General features: G+C 38.0%; 1 protein-coding gene and 1 long non-coding RNA gene across 6 annotated transcripts in view; one reads left to right on the top strand and one right to left on the bottom strand.

Annotated features, from left to right (window-relative positions):
• Positions 1-20,365, bottom strand: part of dgki (diacylglycerol kinase, iota) — a 100,267-nt gene that overhangs the window by 34,547 nt on the left and 45,355 nt on the right. For 4 of the 5 annotated variants that reach the window (XM_040035687.1, XM_040035682.1, XM_040035685.1 and 1 more), the window contains exons 2-10: positions 16,308-16,416; positions 12,393-12,488; positions 6,074-6,148; positions 3,885-3,941; positions 3,727-3,792; positions 3,578-3,646; positions 1,991-2,107; positions 1,540-1,614; positions 640-735 (exon numbers count right to left, since the gene is read on the bottom strand). In XM_040035687.1, the coding sequence (XP_039891621.1) occupies positions 640-735; positions 1,540-1,614; positions 1,991-2,107; positions 3,578-3,646; positions 3,727-3,792; positions 3,885-3,941; positions 6,074-6,148; positions 12,393-12,488; positions 16,308-16,416 (760 nt within the window). The remainder of the gene's footprint in view (positions 1-639; positions 736-1,539; positions 1,615-1,990; positions 2,108-3,577; positions 3,647-3,726; positions 3,793-3,884; positions 3,942-6,073; positions 6,149-12,392; positions 12,489-16,307; positions 16,417-20,365) is intronic. The other variant, XM_040035683.1, reaches the window with a different exon arrangement.
• LOC120735914 lies at positions 4,291-13,709 on the top strand. The gene is made up of 3 exons (XR_005696373.1): positions 4,291-4,302; positions 11,949-11,954; positions 13,446-13,709. It is a non-coding gene; the product is annotated as an uncharacterized LOC120735914 (long non-coding RNA).

Genomic DNA, 20,365 nt, shown 5'->3' with positions numbered 1-20,365 from the left:
TTAAAAAGCTGCCACTAACAGCAAGCAAATAAAAAAAAATCTGTGAAAATCTGAGAAATGAATCTCCAAATCTTAAACTAAACCCAGTGTTATGTTCTGAAGATTTTGCCGATGAAGTCTAAAAGATTATGGTAAGCAGTGGAGCCCTGAACTTTTACCTGACGGAGTTGCAGGTAAGATGCAAACATCTGCCTCAGCTGAATGAGCCTTTAACTTGTTTAACTCCCCAGTACAAATCTGCGTGTTGTCCATATATCTGAGAGCTGTGCAGGTAATCTTCCGGTGGATTCACAGCTGTGTCCTACCTCCTGCATGCTCGCCTAAACAAAACGGAGTATTTCCTGCAGCGCCAACACTTCTGAAGCTAACCGTTTCCTGTTGTGTGATACATTTGTGAAACTTCTGAAGATGTTTCCGCCCGAATCTCCCGAAAATGTTTGGAGTTCATGTGTGAAAACAGCTCAGCTCAGTTCATCTGATAAACCAAATTTTTGTCTGAACCGACATCCTCACAATGAAAATTAATTATAGACAGGCCGAGGACAGACGAGGTGAGGCAGCGACAATATCTCCAAACAACAATGAGAAGAGAAGGCGTCTCAAACAGATGAAAACAGAAGATTAAAGACATTTGCTCACCTGGTTGCCGCCGCTCTTTGGATTCACAAAAACCAAGATGGGCTTCATGAGGGGAGAGGGGAGAGGCTTCAGCATGAACGGACGCCATTTAGACTCCTAAGAGATCAATAAGATCAAAATATTAGAATGTTCACATAACATAAATGTTAAAATCATGATCCATTCATTATGGTGCAAAGTTTGGGCATATATGATGACTGCTGAGAAATTTTAGCTTGATATATCAATTTTTGTATTTTATGAAAATTGGTCGGTCGATCCAGTTCCAGATGGTGGAGCAGAAGCCCGCGATGATTTGAGATCAGATGACCCTAATAATCCAATAATAGACTGTATAGCAAAGATGGACATAGCTTCCTAGAGCTTGGTTTTGATTTGGCAATTTTGGTGTTGTTCTTTTTTTCTTCTTTAAACTAAGCAGGAGAGCGAGGTGTGGACATGACTGAAAAACAGCTCTGCACAGATACAATACCGACATGTCAATCACAGGTTAGCCATGCCCTCAGTTATATTCTACTTCCTCCTCCATATTTTTTTTAAATATTTTTTCATCATGCTCAAGTGAAGACTAATAAAAGAAAAATAACTAAGAAAACATTTAGTGTGTTTAAAATGGAAAGAAATAAGGTAACTTCTCCAAATACCTCTACTCGGTCTAATTTTTTTGCACAGTCAGAGCAGTTGCCCCCTGCTGGCCATCAGAATCCAGGCAGATTTAAAGCAAGAATTTTTCATTTCATACCTAAATGAAGTCGATGTTTTATAAACACAGTTTGAAGTCAGCCGGCAACGACTTTTATTTAGTTTAATGGGTTTTTTTTTTACTTGAGTCGAGATCACATGAAGGATAAACATGAGCTAAAAATGTATTATGACAGTGTAACTGATAATATCACTTACATCTAATCCCTTCTTGCTTGTCCTTCGTTTGAAAGATGTCCGCTTTTTTCTTCTGGCAGAGTTCTTTAGGGAGCTCTAAGGTAGACATACGCACACAGAGTTCAGTGGTTAGTTCACTGTCACCACGTCCCCTGTGATGGTAATTAAAAGTGCAATGAAGCATGTGACGCGACAGAGATATACAGTATGTGTGTGCGTGTCTGTGTGTGATAACAGAGACACAATCCCAGAGTTCCCTCAGACAGACCAGACACGTGTCAGTTCGCATCTTATCATACCCCAAAAATCACACACACATTAGCACACACTGAGCTTGTGACACGCCTTCTTTTAGAGTCTTAAACTTAGATCGACAAAATCATTTCTCATTACTGTCACAAGATGACACCCAGTGAACTTTATCAACCAGCAGAGCGATCGAGGAGGGTGCTCGGCGAGGGTATGAGCATACCTGTGGTTTCCTGACTTTGATGATCCAGGACGGTGGTACTATGACTCCGGCGTGGGCCCCCAGTGAACACGGCTCCTCTATCTGGTGCAGCATGAAACATGTCACCTTGTTGTGGAACTGCAAGGAAAAAAGCCCAAAAAAACACTCCTCAGGGTCGTGTCATGCGCTAAACTTGCAATCCAAACTATCATACATGTTGTGCCATTGTCCGTGTGTGGTGCTCTAACACAGCTGTTTATAAGAAAACCAAAACACCCTGAGTGCCAATATTTGCTTCTCTTATGCTACCTCAGAGGTGTCAAACATAAGGGTCGGGGGCAAGAACTGGCCCACCAAAGGCTCCAATTCGGTCCAAGGATGGCTTTGGAAAGTATGAAGGAAGGCAGCGATTTTGGACTTTTAATTGTATTTTCAGAAGTTCTACAGCATTTCCTACTGACATTGCCATTCATGCGACACCAGAGAATCTGAGAAATAGATACACATTTAAAAACAGAATTTCCTGGTTTTTTTTGTTAGGTTTTTTTGTTTTTTTACCTACAATAGAATTTTCAATATTTTTATGGAGGATCTGCAGTAAGTAATGAATAAATAAAAAGATAATAATTATAGCTGACAGATTTCTTCCATTAACTACAGCATCTACTGTTGAAATTGCACTTCTATTTTCCTATACTAAGATATGTGAAGGATTCAATATGTAGTTAAACTTCTTTACACTGACAGTAAGGACAGTTTCACTGATCTGGCCCATATAAGGTCAAAGTGGGATATATGTGGCCCAATATGTAAAATGAGTTTGACATCCCTGCTCTGTGTGACAGACATTAAATGGTGCTTTGCTTCAGTGATACTACCAGTCCTCTGGCTCCAGCCTTGAGACGGGTTATTGATCATTTATGTACCCAACGTTTGCTTTATTTTGTGGCTGTATTAGAAAATCAGCTGTAGAGACAGCAGGAAATAAAGGGAGCCACGGACATTAAATGGGTGCAATTACAGTACTGAACCTATGACATATTCCCTGTTCTGGGAACATTTTGAATTTATGTAACCGTATACAACCATATATAACTATATACAAAAATATTAAATAGGTTCAGTTACTCTATTGAGCCCATGACACATGTAACATTTTTAAATAATGCAACCACATTTTCAATAAACAAGGACGTGATGCATCATTTTCTTTAAGGTGCTTTCCTTCAGCGACACTAGCAGTCCTCCGCCTCCAGCCTCGAGACAGATTGGGTACATAAATGATTGATAATCTTTACTTTACTGTATGGCTACATTAGAAAATCAGCTGTAGAGACAGCAGGAAATGAGAGACTGGGGGGGATTACAGATGTGTCAGTACAACCAGCCTATTCATGAGTGGGGTCTACATGACCTTGTTAATGTGGAAATAATAATAATAACAAATGATGTCACTCTAATATATATTTGGAAATAGGTACAGAAACTTCCTGTAGTGCTTAAGTTTATATTTAATCCACTTCAATGCACAATACAACTTGTATTTCCCCACTAATAACATCTTAGTGGGGTTAAATATCATATTTACTCGTGAATTAACGGACTTACGGCCTGTTTACACCACGAACAACTGATGGCGATGATTTCTTTACTGTGGAAGAACTTCTGCTGAAAACTCTGCAGAAACAAAGAGGCAGTCTGCATGAACAGGAACAACATCTGTGTGCAGCTGCATGTGTTTTTGAGTGCAAACTCACCTTTCCACACTGTCTACATTTCCCCTCTTGTCGTCGTCTGTGAACCCAGTGGTGTCTGAGGATGTTCTGTCGGCAAACACAGAAACACAATTTCTTTCACTTAACGCCTCAAACAAAAAGCCGATTCCTCCCTCACATTTATGCAGCTACACACTTACATCTCTCAGGGTTCGGGATCCTCCCTCTCTGAAAGTCGGCTTACATCGGAAGTTTATCTAGAAAAAGAGATAAGCTGTAGTTCCCATCTGGGGAGGTTGTTTTTCACAGCTACATTTTTACAGATGCTCCATAAATGCATCACATGCAGGCAATCGTTAAGCCACTATTTTGAAAAGCTGACATCTATAATTATAATGATACACTCACTGAATGTGTGTGTGTAGCTGTGTGTGTGTGTGTGTGTGTGTGTTATTATGCCTGTACAAAATTGGCAGATTAGGGTTTTAGTTTTCCCGAGAATCGCTCATTCAGACTAAAAATTAACATAAATCATCTGTAGCTACCGTTGGGAATTTGTTTTTATTTATGATCACAAAAATTATATATTTTTTCCAACTGCCTTAAGACTTAGGGTTAGTTAGAATTACTGTTAGGATTTGGTATTTGACTGAGATGGCTAAACTTAGGGGTGAAAGAGTTTGGAATATATTCATGCTAAAACTCATTTTAATTTTATTGTGCCAAATCACAACAGCATTTGCCTCAAGGCGCTTTAAATTGTAAGACCCTACAATAATACAGAGAAAACCTCAACAATCAGACCCCCAGTGAGCAAGCACTTGGTGACAGTGGGAAGGAAAAACTCCCTTTAAACAGGAAAAAACATCCGGCAGAACCAAGCTCAGGAAAGTGCAGGCATCTGCTGTGACTGGTTGGGGTGAGGAGAGGAAGCCAGGACAAGGGACACAAAACCAAGATCAGTGAAACTTTGATGCACAGACATAAAGACCTTTCAAAAATTATTAGTAAGCTACAGTAAACTTTATTACATCAGAGCATCTTTAACCACCTGAGAGCCCGAATCCTCACATCTCAACATTGCATTTAGGCTTTTCTGAACCTTATGCATCAATTAAATGTTTTATACTTTTAAACAGTGGCGAATTATTGTTTTATCTCTTGTAAAGGTTCATGTGAGAATTTAGTAAGAGCCAATCCAAAGCCAAAATGGGAAACTTATTAGCCAGTCATGTTGCAAGTAAACAGCAGAGGTCCATGACAGTTTAAACTGTGTGCTGGAGAGCATACTGCCTTGTTAAGTACAGGGGTAGTGCTAGTACTAGTAGCATTCTTACTAATTCATAATATGGACAAGTATTTCATATAATCAGTGCTCTGGAGAATGAGCAGAGACATATCACCACTCTGAATTGATCTGTTAATAAAGCAGTAATGTTGTCAGACTTCTACATGCACAGTAGAAATATGGCTTGAAGGGGAAAAGGCTTTTTAACCTAATGTTCAGGCACAGTCATTAAACTTTACTCAGGTACTTTGCAGACATTTTTCATGACTCAGTGACCACTGAAGTTAAGTTACGGCTCTCACGGCATTGATTTAAAAACAACCTTCATGTGCTTGTAACTGCCCAGAGGCTTTGTCAAGTGTAAGACTCATTTCAAGAAGGATTTCCAATTTCATGGAGTACTTCATGCAATAACCCTTTGGAGTGTAACACCTGTAAGATAAGCAGCACACTGGTTACTACAACCCTAAAAAACCCTGTGTATAACCTGGAGTCGTTTTTAGTCTCATGTGTGCTTGTGCTAATAATTAGTAAGGTATTTTGATTCTATATTCAGTTTCTTATATAACTTTTCAATTTTATTTTAAATTTTACCAATTATTACTTTAATTATTACTTTTTATGTTTAATGTTTTGGCTGCTGTAGATTTTGGGATAAATAAAATATATGTTTTCTTATCATGCCTAGGCTTCATTTAATTTACATAGGGAAAGAAAATAACAAATCTTATCAAAGGCATTTAAAGATCTTAGAAATAATGGAACAGCTATTTAATATTATATTTATTTGAGTCTCAGAACCCAAGAGCATAAACCAGGGATCATCAGAATTCATTTTTATTGCTTCTTTACTTGAAAGAATCACCAGATTACAAAAGAACTGTGCACATTTCCCATCATGCATTTATCTGCACACTCCACAGTGTTAAGCCTAAATGGGGTACAGAAGGCGTCAACAGAAAGACAAATTTTTAGGAGAAAAAAAACTATGAAAAAAATGAAGTATGAACAATAAACTGTGTGTGTGTGTGTGTGTGTGTGTGTGTGTGTGTGTGTGTGTGTGTGTGTGTGTGTGTGTGTGTGTGTGTGTGTGTGTGTTACCTTTTCTAGTTGCTCCATGCAGCCGGTGTGAACAACAATCTTACAGGCTGCACATTTCCTCCTGGGGGCCGACTTCTTAAAAAGAGAGAGTACAAAGGGCAGAGTAAGACACACAAAATCCACACAGACACACAGCAAATGAAACAAACGTAAGCAGTGTAAGAACACACTAACAGCAACCTGCTGTTACACACTGGCAAGATGTGCTCAAGGTCCCCCAACATTTTACCTTTACTCCAGTTCAGTTTGAAAAGCAGTGGCAGACTTTTATTAGCACCGTTAACAGCACAGTGACACTCCAGGCTTGAGGAGAGGAGTCCGTTTCTGTTATTTTTTTCACCAGCCATTATTCAAAGTGGAAAAAATAAGGATTTTAAGAACATTCGTTTATATTTCTGACTCTTCTATAGGTATAGGTGTCACTACCCAATCTTTAGAGAAAATGTCTTTTATGTTACTTTCATGTCAATATCAACATTTAAATTTTTTTTTTTTAAAAAAAACCTTGATATCTTTGCTTGGTTCTACAAAGAACTTCGGACTATTGGCTAATTTTTTTTCTATTAAAAGAAAAAGAAATTCTAATGTTGTGTATGTTCTTTTTCTGTTTTAAAAAATGCAAAAATACATACAAATCATGAATAAAAGCTATATGTTGTTATTAATATATACATTTATCACTAATAAAATACATACGATTTTTTGTGAACCACTAAAATAATAATAATAATAATAATAATAATAATAATAATAATAAAAAACAAATTTTCACCAATTTGATAAATAATTGTGCATATTTTTAACTGAATTAGTTTTATACAACTAATTCAGTTTTTTTTTAACATTTTCATTCATGGATTACAAACGACATAAAAAAATAAAAAAAAAATCAGCAACCACAGTCCTTACCTTTTAACAGTTTATGTACAGTGAATGTAATAATATATTTAATCATTTAAATATTACATTTTTACTGTATTAAGAAAAATTTAATCCTGCACTGAAATTTCTAAAATCTAAATTGAAATTTCAATTTAAGTTAATAATTTGTTTTAAGCTGATTTACGTACATTTAAGCCATTTTATCTAGAGCAGTCACATACTGCATAACGTTCATAGACTTTTATGGTGAAAGGAATGTACAAAAAAACAAATGAGGCTTGGACGAATTCATCGTAGAAAGACCCACTGGCTTGTAGACGTGGGTTTTAAAACCTAATTTTGGTATCCTGGTTATTTGAAATAAGACATTACGAGGGTCAGGTGGCCTAACTGAGACCAGCACTGAAGTTCTGGTTACAGTGAGATAATTACAGACAAAATTATTTCACAAGAGTCGCCCCCTGGTGGCCATTTAAATGAATGCAGGTTTAAGGTCATTTAGCTTCAGCTTCAATTTCCAGACCCAGAAAATAATCTTTACTGCTGTGGGGCTGGGAAAAACACACAAACACACACACAAAAACACACAAAAAACAAATCTCTAAGGTAAAAGAATGAATTAAAAGCGCAGAGTAATTTATCACACAGTGACTGGCAAAAAAAAAAGCAAACACTCAAGATGCCAAAGTGCGATTTGCCTTCAATAAATAACACTGCCGTGCTGCCCTTGCTCTTGCAACAGACAAACTACTCATTATGAGTAATAATAAGACAACTAATAATGGAGTGGTCTCATCTCCAGTCAATGAGTTCACTCTTGAATGTCACACTGAGCAATACTCAGAGCTACTCCCACGAACACACACACACAAAAGGAAAAGAAAAAAAAAACAAACAACAACAACAACAACAACGTTTCACCCTCATATTTCATGGGTTAGTAGCTCTGAATGTTCTGCTTGGAAAGCCCCGCCACAAGATCAGCTTCTTACATGAACTATCATGCTGAGACAAGCAAGACATCCTTTTTCAAGATGCCACGAGAGTTAAAACTCCAAGAAAAATGAAGGTTCTAAACAGAGGAACTTTAGTTATTACACACAAAATACATTTTTAATGGTCATTGTCAGGGAACTTTAAACAGCTGTGTAAAACAATTAATGTCCGGTAGTCTTTTAACAGCATGTTTTTCACAGAAAAGGAAGTGTATGACATCATTTTACTTTACACATTTTACAATCACCAAATAACCAGTAGTTATAAAGCACTACAAATTTTAAACCAGTCGGGCAAAGCATTAAAGCCTTGAATAAATACTCCTGCCTAACACTGCTGAACTCAGGACCAGGATAGGGAAGTTTCCCAGAAGAGCGCTGAGCTGTAATCAGATCATCAGTCTCATTCAGTTTACCTATGAGTGGATTTAAGGTATGGCTGAGCAGAGAGACAGGCATTGGGACTGAGGCATTTAAATGTGTTATCAACGGAATCATACTCAGCCACAATCCCAGTAGATCAGCTGATTTCAATGCCAGCCAGCATACAGTTGGTGGGCCAGATCGTGGCTTTGTATCAAAACTCCAACCACATCGCTCTATCAAGACAATAATCATAATATAGCGAGAATGAGGAGGTCCCAGGCAGGAGCCGAGCCATGCCATCAAATATAGATTTCAGTAGACAAAAATAACAATATTCCTTTAAGTAAGGTGGTCCTCACTGAAATGATGCTAAAAACATCAATCCAATTAATCAAAAAGAAACAACCCCAGAACATGAAGGATACTAAGAAGACTTCATGAGTGTTTACTAACCGGCATGTCTAAGTAGTACCATGTCTGAGGTGAGGCGGACACTGTACCAGTCTGTTCTGCTGAATAGAGAGCATTTAGGAGAAGATGTGAATTTACTGTCTGATTGATCCTCAGCTGTGCCCACAGGCTGTGGGTACCGAACTAAAGAGTGAGATGCAAGCAGCAAACAAGCTTCTAGATCTGGGCTCAGCCTCAGAGATAGAGTGAGGTTTCTGAGGTGGTTCCCAAAACGATCTGTCGTTTTCCAACACAATATGCATTCACAAGAGTAACGCAAGGTGGAAATTCTTTTCACACCATGTCCAAGCTTGAAGATTGGCAAAACAACACTGATGGAATAGTCCCTTCTCGTCCCAGAAAGAGGTTTGCCATCATTTCCGAAAAAATTTCTTTAACCATCTGTACCCCAAAGCAGCCATGGCCAACTGGCGTGATGCTACGACTGTTGGTGTATAAAAACCGTTTGTACACACTACATTTTAACATATTTTAGGACACTCAAGCCTTAGCTGGCATAATCTGTTTTGGTTATAGCCGACTTGTTGTCAGCTGTCTGGAGACAGGAGTGTTGAATGACTGACAATGATAAATAAATAGAATAAATGGAGAATAAGTCATCATTTTAATGCACATTTTATTGTTTTAGAGCCACGACTTGAGTTCAAGAGGAGGATGAGGTGTAGATGAGGGAGGACAGAGCAGTGGTGGAGGAGGCCGATGAAGAGTAGGAGGCAAAACAGAAAAGAGATGATGAGAATAACATTATGAAATGTGCAACTGTACAAATCTTAATTGGTCAAATATAATTTTAAAGAGCTACTTGTGATCTGTAAATCAAAACTAACTTATAACTGAGACTTTACATAACTTTTTTTTAGCTGTAATCAGGTGTTTAGAATTTGTAATCAGATTTCTCTTTCTTTCAGAATTCCCAGCAATCTGGAATATTCCAATAGAAACATACCAGGGTATAGAGGATTGAATGGACTGAATGGAGAATGGGTGGATGGACAGATTTATGGATGGGTGGGTGGATGGTAATCCATGATTATGAAGCATGCCATGGAGGTCTTTACTTCCTTTTCAAACACTCTTTGTTAAGCGTGTAATAGGAGAGAGGAGGTATTTTCTGCAGCATTTGCCTTACATGAGGTAAAAACCTCAGCTGCTTCCTTCAGACAGCCTGGTTGTTCCTTCATGACTGAGATTAAATCGAGCTGATTCCGCTGAAAACAGGTAGGAATGTGTTTACTTACGTCAGCCACGACTTGTCAAAGCGATCTCAGATTCCTCTGAGGTCGGCATATCCTCTTGGACATTTATCTAACACAAATCACCACAGAGAGATTATTTCTTGCTGCAGCTCAATCTTGACAGCGTCTTAATGTGTTTTTATACGTGCACTATAATTACCTTCCATCAGTGGAAATGTACAAAGATGTCATTACATTAGTGTAGTGAATTAAAGGCTGTGTCTCAGCTCTGTATAGCAGGTGCTGTTTTTCTTGTAAGAGCTGAATAGATGGACAAAAGGTCAACAACAGCTCTCATTCAGACTCTTTCTTTGCAGCCCTGCATGCTTGTAGTCAACGACACTTCAGAACACACTTCCTTCTCTGTTTTTGGAGTATTTGATTCTCTGCTTTGTGGACATGTTTCACCTGAATCAGAGTGTGGCATCCTGTTTAAAATAATGCTTTGTTTTAGCATTTACAACAGAATACGAAACGCTCCTTTTGCAGAACACTGGGACCACCTGCTCTGCAAATGAAGCACAAATGATGTGTTTCAATGAGTGTTTCATGTGTGGCACTAAAAATCACAACCTAGTACTACACGGAAATTTTGTATTACCTGCTCCTGATGCCACATTTTAGAGTCATCATGTTTTTGCTTTTTGTTTTTGTCTCATTAACATAGCACCAGCAATAACAGGCCTTTTTATTCTGCAGCTGCACTAAAGAGACAAAACTCTGCTGCATGAAAAAGCTTTTAAGAATCAGATGTGTTTCGGGCAGCATTATTAGGTGCTGATATAAGAGACTCTGGTCATGGTTGGTTCGGGCTGATTAACTCTGCAATTGTCACATTTCCACACATGCATCGACAGTTGCTTGTTGTACACAGCGAAACCTACAGAAAACCTACAGAAGTTCAAATAAAAGTCTATTTTTGCAGACAAACTACTGACTTAGTCTAGCACGATGTTGATGGCAGCCGTCTTACATTCTGTCGCAGGGTTGAGTCTAAAGGGGGGGGGGGGGGGGGGGTGGGAATGGGGTGTACAAGACCACAACCAAGCCAACTAGCAATAGCTGATAAATTGGCACATCAACCTTTGGTCAATATAAGGTAACGTCTGGCTCCAAAACACCAACATGACAGAGGCCAAAACAATAAATGTCACCAGCTGCACTCCCAGATGGCAGAGTTGGAGGTCATCTGAACTTTGCAATTGAATCAGATGAATGATATCGAGAACAGCCACAACACTGACCTGGCCACTGAGTCGGCTGGTAGACGATAAAGACCTCCCCAATAGCTAATCATACTACACAACCGTAATGAATTGATAAACAGACAACTTCCTGTTTTTTCATTAACTACTCTAAAACTTTAAGGGACAATCTGAGTAAAGAGCTACCAGAACTTTTTCTGTATTTTTTGCACATTTATTTCTGACAATTTAAACCCAAACAGTTGCGCTGATCACAGTGTTTCTTTACTATGCAGAAAAAAGTTACTGCTGAAGGTTCACTTCTTTTTCTTATATTAAGATATCAAAGGGACTAAATGTGTAGTTAAATGTCTTCACTATAACAGAAAGGAGAGTTTCTCTGGTCTGGCCCACTTAAGACCAAAGTGGGCTGTATGTGGGCCATGATATAAAATTAATTTAAGATGCCATTATATCCATTTTTTTAATCAATTCAAACTGAAAAGATTTTTTAAAAATGCATTAATTAGCATTAGTTTTCATTTTCAGTTTTAAAAAGTTTCACTGAATGATTCACAGATGCTGCTAAAGGATAAAATTCTTAATAATGTGTGAGAAAATCATTTTCGAAGAGGGACCCAAAACGACTTCTACTTGGTTTGTATTCAGAAGGACACAAATATAAATACAAATAACAAAGCTGAGCAACATTAATAAGTCTCAGTTTTTGCATACCAAAAAGCTAAATGTCTAGGGGGAATAACACCTAAACCAAATGCTTATGAGTGCATAAGACAAATATGAAACCTCCCTTTAAAAATACAAATATATACCAAAGCCTGAAGATGATGTACTTGAAAAGATTTCGGGACCTTTACTGAGTTTTTTGGAGGATTTGAATCTAACAATAAGTCAGTCAGACTAGTTAGTTGTTCTAAACCATACATGTTTTGTTGCATTGTCTTTTTTCTGAAGTTCGCTTCTCTTTTTTTGAGGATCTGGGTACCATGTTGATTACAAGGAGCAAAATCTTTTTGGGATTCTTTTTAGTCCAGTTATTTAATGTTCATAAGACTGATTTACCATTACTTAAAAGAAATAAATATACATATTCTAGAAAAAACAAGTCTTTCACTGTATCTGACATGCTAACATAGGATTTGTATAAGGACTATAGATTACTCACAGCTGTCTTTAGCACGCAGGTGTCCTCTCCGAGATAACAGAGCTCTCCTGAGCAGCTCGTCTCCATCCACAGGTGATCCCCATTCACTGCGTTCTCCTACGGCGAAGCAGACAAGAGAGAGAAAATGAGCGGGGAATAATCATAAAATTAGTCAACATTGTCTCACTCACATTTAACTGCAACCATATGAACATGAGCACATGGCAGCGAATGAGGTCAACAAGTGTGTCAAGCACATAACTGCCACTGCTGAGTAGGTGGGTAACTTCACAGTGCATGTTAATTTAAACACTACTGATTCATGTGCAAACACACTCCTACATGGAGTAATACATGTCAGTGTATATGCGTACAAAGACATTCAAGGTAAATGCATGCAGGCTGAATGTTTGAGTAAAATTGTGTCACCGGGTTTACTGCACAGCTGTGATCACGCTCCTTCAGCTCAGATGTGAATAGTTTTGCTTGCTCATTCATTCAGTAATGGAAAAATGGATTGGAAGACCTTTTGTTTCATTTGCTAATTATATAATTAACTTGTATTTGTTTAATTATCTTAATTTTGCACTTTTCCTCTCTCTTTTGTGCTTTTTTTGCAACATAAGAAAAGGCCTGATTGTATTTCCTAATAACAGTATGTTGTATGTATATGACAACTTTAACTTAATTTATCAGCTTGGCAACTATCTTACAAAATAAAAGTAAATAAAGTAAATAAAACTCCACTGCAGGTCCATAAGTCAAGCGATCACTGCGGCATCACTGAGAGTTGAAAAACTGTCTAAATTCTTTCATCTGTAATAACATGATCAGTGTGGCTGCTCTACCAGGTGTAACAATTCAGTTGAACATCCAGGCATCCATGAAAACGGAATTTATGACATTTAACGGAATTAGAAGTTAGCAGGGAGTTAGCTCGCTAGCTTCCATCTAAATACAATATAGCATGTCCTGACTGCGGGGTTTCGGAAACAAATTAAGATGTACAGCTCTGCTATCACTTCCGACATAAATGAAGACAGAAAACTAAACAATAGTGACGTTTGTAGGAAGTTTGGCTACCTGGTATATAACGATGTGCCACGTGATCGCTAGCGACACAGCTATGTTAGCATAATAAACACAGTGAAGCTGGGGGAGGAACGCTAACTTTTTTCCACTCGATAAAAGTTAACGTGAGGATTCCCGGTGGTCAGGGACAAGTGCAATTGCATGGTAGGATGCTGTAAACGGACCGAACTTCAGTCAGGAGAACAACTGACATAATCGATGCACAATACGAGGTTAGTCATTCATATACTGCTGCATGGGCTGGGCTGTAGTTACATGGTAACGTTTTAAAAACTGAGCTTTAAAATGAGTAGTGGTAAGAAAAACCGACAGTGATCACTGACTGTTTTTAGGGGCTTTTTGAGATTAAATAGAACAAGATACAAAATATTAAAAGATGTTAAAAACACAAAAGCCTTATTAAATGCAGGGTAGTTTGGGCCTGGAAGCAGGATTCGTCACGTCAGCACTTAAAGACTGGATTACCTGCAAATGCCCCAAAATCTTTAAAAGCACTTTGAAATAACAATTTAATTAAAAAGAATCAGTCACTTAATTTTTTTTTAACCTCAACCAACTTTCTAGGGTTTACTGTGAGGAGCAGACATTCTGACGTTCTAGCATCTTTTATGAAGTAATTAATGTGGGTTTTGTTGTCATATTGCAGCACTTTTTTCATAAAGTCACAATAATTAGTGACAAACTAGACAAAGAACTTGACAGAGATAAGACATGGCCAAATCTGTTCCCAATTTCTCTCCGTTTGTCACTTACAAGCAGAATTGCTTCCCCCGCAACTCAATGTTCCACAGTAAATCAATTTGAATGAACATTTGTTTAAATTTCCACTTCCTGTTACACATCTTCTACCAGTGTTCTGGCCCTGCTGGGAATATGGACAAACCCCTTTGGACTTATTAGCACCTAAAAGCAGACCTTAAAGGTCTCAATGAATCGACCCCTGAGTGTATATTAATGAGTGCCTGAGCACAGTGATAATATATGAGTGAGTGCATGAGAGCCGTGCAGAGAGATAAAGGGCAGCAATGACGTGCTGGAAGTGTCCCTACAGACGGAGCCCAAGGGAAATCTCAGATGTGAGCCCACAACTGTTTATCTACTTACACCTTCCTATTAATAATAAAGCACATTGCATTTGCTTTTCATTATTGATGCATGAATCATTTAGAGCACGGCTGTCAAACAAATGGAGCGTGGGACAGAAATGGCCCGCCAAAGGTTTCGATCCGGCCCGCGGGATGGCTTTGCAAATGTGAAAAATGGGGAAAGTGGAAGTCGTAAATGTTGTTCGTTTTTGATGGACAAAAACAAACAAAAAAGAAATTACATAAGAAATTAAGGTGTTTTTGAAATGTTTTGTATCACTGCAGATAAACCAGTTTTTTTTTTTTACAGTAGGTTCACAGTACAAATATATAAATACATAAAATACAATAAAATCAAATAACTAATGGAGGTAGTGGTACTAACACTAAAGGACAGAGGGTGTTTTTTTTTTTAAATATATTTTTACACAACTGTTTCAGATGTCCACCCCATTTAACTCTTTCCCCCATAAAAACAACATATGACGACCTCCCCCGTATCCTTAATGACATGTTTGGACACCTTAGTATACATAGTTTGACATCCATTAACATAGAGTACCCTCACAAAGCCTCTATGTGGCTGGCAAATTTTCAATAGATACGACTAATTCTATGAAATGCACCTTTTCACCTTTACATATTCTTCTTGAGTTTGAAGCACTTTGATGTCTTTTTCTTGAATTTTGGAGGCTCATGTGAAAACGCTCTATTTTCTTTTCTTTGTCATGTTTTTTTGAATGGCTTTATTGTACCATAATCATTAAAAAAAAATCTGTTTCAAGTCTGCAAAATTTTTGCACAAAAGAGTTTATGTAAGTAAAAAAAAAAAAAAAACCTTCAGATGATTCATATGATTTTACAGCTTGGACCAGAGTAATCTGATTTTATTAAATAAAACTAAATGGCAATGGAAGATTTGAAAGAAAGAAGGTGATAAACAATTTGAAAGAAAAACAACATGGAAAAGATTTTAAATTATTTCATGATTATAAAAAAAATTATCTGCCTGCTTCAGTAATACTATTCAAAACTGTCTCATTGGTCTTTTTGCTTTCAGATTAGGTTCAATTCACATTGTCATCCTGGTGTATCATCAAAAAAACTGCTTCAATTATTTTTATCATTGTTTTAATGCATCTTTGACTGTTTTTGACGATTGTTTACTTGCCGTGTTTACTTGGTGAATATTGCAGATTCATTGTTTTAATTGTTTTAATACCTGCTTTCACCAGATCACAAGCTCAGGTTTGGAGTGGCGCAACTGCAGACAGGAAGACGGGACTTTTTAAAAATACATTTATTGGGTTCTTTAACAGCATTTTTGAGAATACTTTCCAATTCATGTTGACATTTCCTTAAGCATTAGCACTACATTTAAAACCCAAAGTGTTTTTAATCTGGTGCTTTTGAGTCGTGATTCATGTTTCTTAAATATAATCTATTAAATGTCGAATAATAAACCGCGTCACAAAGTCGTGACACATAAAAGTTTCTTTCCCACGCTGAGATAGAACGGCATTTTTCTTGTAAGGAATTAAAAAAAGGAAGGAAAATCAAATTACTGCTTTCCATTTCCACATGAACATACGGCTGTTGAAACCAGTCTGCTAACAAATCTGTTGGCATAAAAATGCAAATGTCGACGAGTGAATCAGCCAGACAGAATAGGGACAACACAGACTGGGACCAGGAAAAAAATGTCATCATTGTTCAGATTCACAGTTATATAAAATAAATGTGCATGTGCATTTCTGACCGTCCAGTCCACACAGGTACGTAGTTCCTTGGTGGGGCCGTTGGACGCAGGAGGAAGCGAGGGCTGAGGTGGGCCGAGGTAATGGAGGCCTGAGCGGGAGATCGCTTTCCTAAGAAACGGAAGGAAACACACGGTTATCATTGTCAAGATACTTCATAATTCTCGGACTTTTCAGTATAATTTAGTACATTATTCATATTAGGAGGCTGCTTTCAAGCGGGCTCAGCTGGAGATATTTGAGGTGAACCAGGAACAGCTTGGCGGAGAGACTGCCAGAGCCACTTTGGGGTGACGAGAGAAGTCGCAGACAGATCTGTTATGTCAGAGGATGAGTCAGCAGTCATCTCTCGCAGACGCTCACCCCATTATACTTCCTGTTGCAGTTTTCTTAAACTGACTCGAGTACATCTTTATCCACTTCAATTGTCCCCGACTCTTTTATCTCATAGCTCATCTATCTTCTTCTGCAAGTACACAGTACAGTCACCCACATGAGAGGGCCCATCAGAACATCATCTGTCTACATGCCCATCTATTAACTGCTGATCTACGCAGACACCTCTGCAGTCTCACTGGCTTCAGTCAATGCAAGAGAAAGCAAAAAATAAATAAAAAAATAAATTAATTAAAGTGAAAATATGAAATGAGTGCTCTCCTTCAAGTTAAATCTGTGGATTTGTCTTTTTAAAAGACGGGACAACCGGCCTGTTTGAACAACAGTGAATACCCTAACGTGTCTATTAAAGATAAAGACAAAGTGTCACCTTTATTTGCAAACCACACCCACAGAATGTTGTTTGGCATGGCTTTTTATAGGCACACCAAGGGACTCTTTAAAGTGTTATGACCGGGGCTTTCAAATTCACACTAAGTTGGTAAAAATGAGAGAAGTTAATCATTTGGCATGAACAAGAAGTATTAGTAAAGGAGATGGAGATGCCACAAAATTTGTTTGACAAGATTAACTTAACTTCACAAAAGTGATGTAGTTACTGAACTTTATGCTTTAATGTGTATTTCCCACCCAGTTGGCAGGTGGTTACCTGCTAACAGAAGAGAGAGAACTGTCACTGTGGCTAAACCTGAACCAAACCACATATGAGTCTGGGCTTTTAGGAAAGGGCAAAAGAGTACTGCTGTAAAGGAAAAGGGTGTGCTCCAACACTACGGCAAAAAGAAAAGAAAAAAAGAGAGCTTTGTAGCTCAAAGGAACGCAAAAAAGTTGCACACTGACAACTCACTGCTTGATTTCTGATTAAACTATTTATTTATAACTATTCATTATATTAAAATATACTACAGTAGAATACAAACTATTGCAGATCAGGAACATTTAAAACAAATCCTGAGTTGAGGCGATGAACAAGATGTTTATAGTAACTAGTAATTATGGGCATTACCAAAGGTGTGTGCGTGTGTGTGTGTGCGTGCGTGCGTGCGTGTGTGTGTGTCAGTGGAAAAGGTTGCACAGAGTATCTGACCCCCTGTTGAAAGTTTCAGTGGCCCTCTGTCTAAAATTATCAGCCGGGACAAAGAGGAGTCCACTTACACACCCTGTAACCTGATGACACACACACACACATTTAAACACACAAACAAGTGCTCACAGCCCCTGAGATAAAAATAGCACACTGTGGATGACCGGAAATGAAAGGACGTATGGAGGCCGGACATATGCCGCATAAAACAGCGGCCACACACAAATACCAGCTAAGTCTAACTGATTAAAGGACCTCGTTATTTAAGGCCTCATTTTTCCACTTTTACTCCTCGTTACTCACAAAGTTCTCCACTCAGCTCTGAGGGCACTGCAACACAGTAAGTCCATTAGAGGAAGTAGCACATGCAGCGAGACTGAGCAAACCCAGAGTTTTACTGGAACTGCTTATTCAGAAGTGAAACGAAAGGCAGAAAGCGAATATGCAAACATTTATCAGGTTTAAACAAGTTTGTGTTTCATTTTGTCTGCTAAGGTCGGACACACATTTGTTTAGGGACAATGGTGCGTTTGATGCTTGCCGAAACCAATTTTAAAAATCAACAAGAAACGAGAAATGAAAACGAAAAATGTTTCATTTTCTGCTGATTCACGTTTGACCAACTGCACCTATTAAATGAGTAAACAGGGTTTCTAATAAACTGGAAGTCAGACATATTGCTGGTGTTCACCACCCCTCATTTCTCAATGTTTTGTGAAGAAAATGGGTGTAGTGCAACCGTGAATGGAAATACAGCGGAAGGCAAAGACTGTTTGTACAATCACTTTAAAGTCAGTATTTTGTGTAACCACCTTTATTCTTCAACACAGCTGAAACTCTGAGGCCGATTTCCTGTAATTTCCTTAAGTAGTCTTCAGGAATAGTTCTCCAATAGTCCTTCTTCCTGAAGGACAATGAAAAGTTCTTATTTGGATGTTGGTTGCTGTTTGATGATCCCACACTTCTTCATTAATTTTGAGGTCTGGGTTCTGGGGAGGCCAGTCCATGACTGATTATGTTCCACTGTCTGGTTTTCTATCCAGGTATGCTTTTACTGTATGGTATTGCATCAAAATCTAACAGTACTCTTCTATGCTCTGTAGGGAAAACAAATATTATGCTAACTATGCCAAAACACTAAAATTTTACATAATTTAATGCCTGTCAAACATTGGCATTTTTCAAAGATGGTTGGAGTGGAATGAAAAGCAGTGAAAAAGCAGTCACTGCTTGCTGTAAAGTGCTATTCCTCAAGACCACTTTACAAAATTGCAAGGAGGTCTGGCTCCTTGGAAACTAAATATAAAGACTTTTGTACAGTAGTGTTCACCTGCACATTTGGACAATTGTGTTCATATTTCTCTGAGCCAGAAACACAGACAAAGGAAATCTTTCCCTAAGCAATGCAACAACTTTCTGCAATGCAATGCATCATCTGAGAACAAATGACCATCAGTTAACATTTCAGCCCTGTACACTACTTTAAACTGTGCATACTGAGCCATTATAATGTCACCTTAGTTTTTAAATTAACTTTGTTACTTTTTACTAAAATTATTAACATATCTTCCTTCATATAAAACTTTTTACATGAAGTGTTGTATTTTATTCAAATTTGTACTTAAACGGACTGTTATTACATTGAAGACTTGTACTGTTTGCTAATTTTACTCTATGATTTTCTACTTAATTGAGCCATTTTCTGGGATGGATGTGCCACATATACTTTTTATGTAGACAGACCTGCACTAAACAAGATGACACAGGAAAAAAACAAGACAGAGGGAAACACCAAAAAACAGAAGCGAGGATAAAAATGAAAGTAAGCTCGAAAAGTAAATTCCAGAAAGAATTTCCAGAACAGCAAATACATTAAAACAGGAACCCAAAACTCAAATACACAGCACTCTAGCACCATGAGCTCTTTCTTTAATAAATGCTGCTGTTACTGACGTTAGCGAGTATCGCTATCACAGATGACAGCCAAAACCAGGAAAATCAGATCCTTCAGAGAGACACAAACACATTTAACCCTGCCGCTTACTGCCGAGGATTATTGTAAACTGATTATGAGTAGTGTGTGTGTGTGTGTGTGTGTGTGTGTGTGTGTGTGTGTGTGTTGTTCATGGAGTTCTTACTCATAATGAAATGACCCTGAAATGAAAGTGTGTACCTGAGAGGGGTTTGTTGTTTTGTTTTTTCCTTTGGGGGGGGCTGGTAGCCAGACAGACAGAAGTAGCAGTACCCTTAAAAAAGGCCCATTAGCATCAGTGCACTTATCACACAAGGAGATAAATGGAAATACACACTTATACATGCAAACACACACTCTCTTATTCAGAGGTCACGGGCCACCATTACATTTGAGTGAGTCCTAATCTACTAAAAGCAGACAGGATCACAGGAATTATAGCTAGCTCCTAAAAATCTAAACAAAAAATGAAAGTGGTCTCTGAAACACACACACACATGCACACACGGCATGCCTGACTTGGAGTTATTTTAAGCAAATTTGTCCAGAAAAAGTCTGCAGAAGCCCATCAATCTGAAAATAAATCTTCCTCAAAAGCAGTTAAATAA

The sequence above is a fragment of the Simochromis diagramma genome, unplaced genomic scaffold, assembly GCF_900408965.1.
Source record: "Simochromis diagramma unplaced genomic scaffold, fSimDia1.1 OVJJ01000816.1, whole genome shotgun sequence".
NCBI classification, from domain to species: Eukaryota; Metazoa; Chordata; class Actinopteri; order Cichliformes; family Cichlidae; genus Simochromis; species Simochromis diagramma.
Note: the sequence above shows the minus strand (reverse complement) of the source record. Positions and strands in the feature narration are given on the sequence as shown.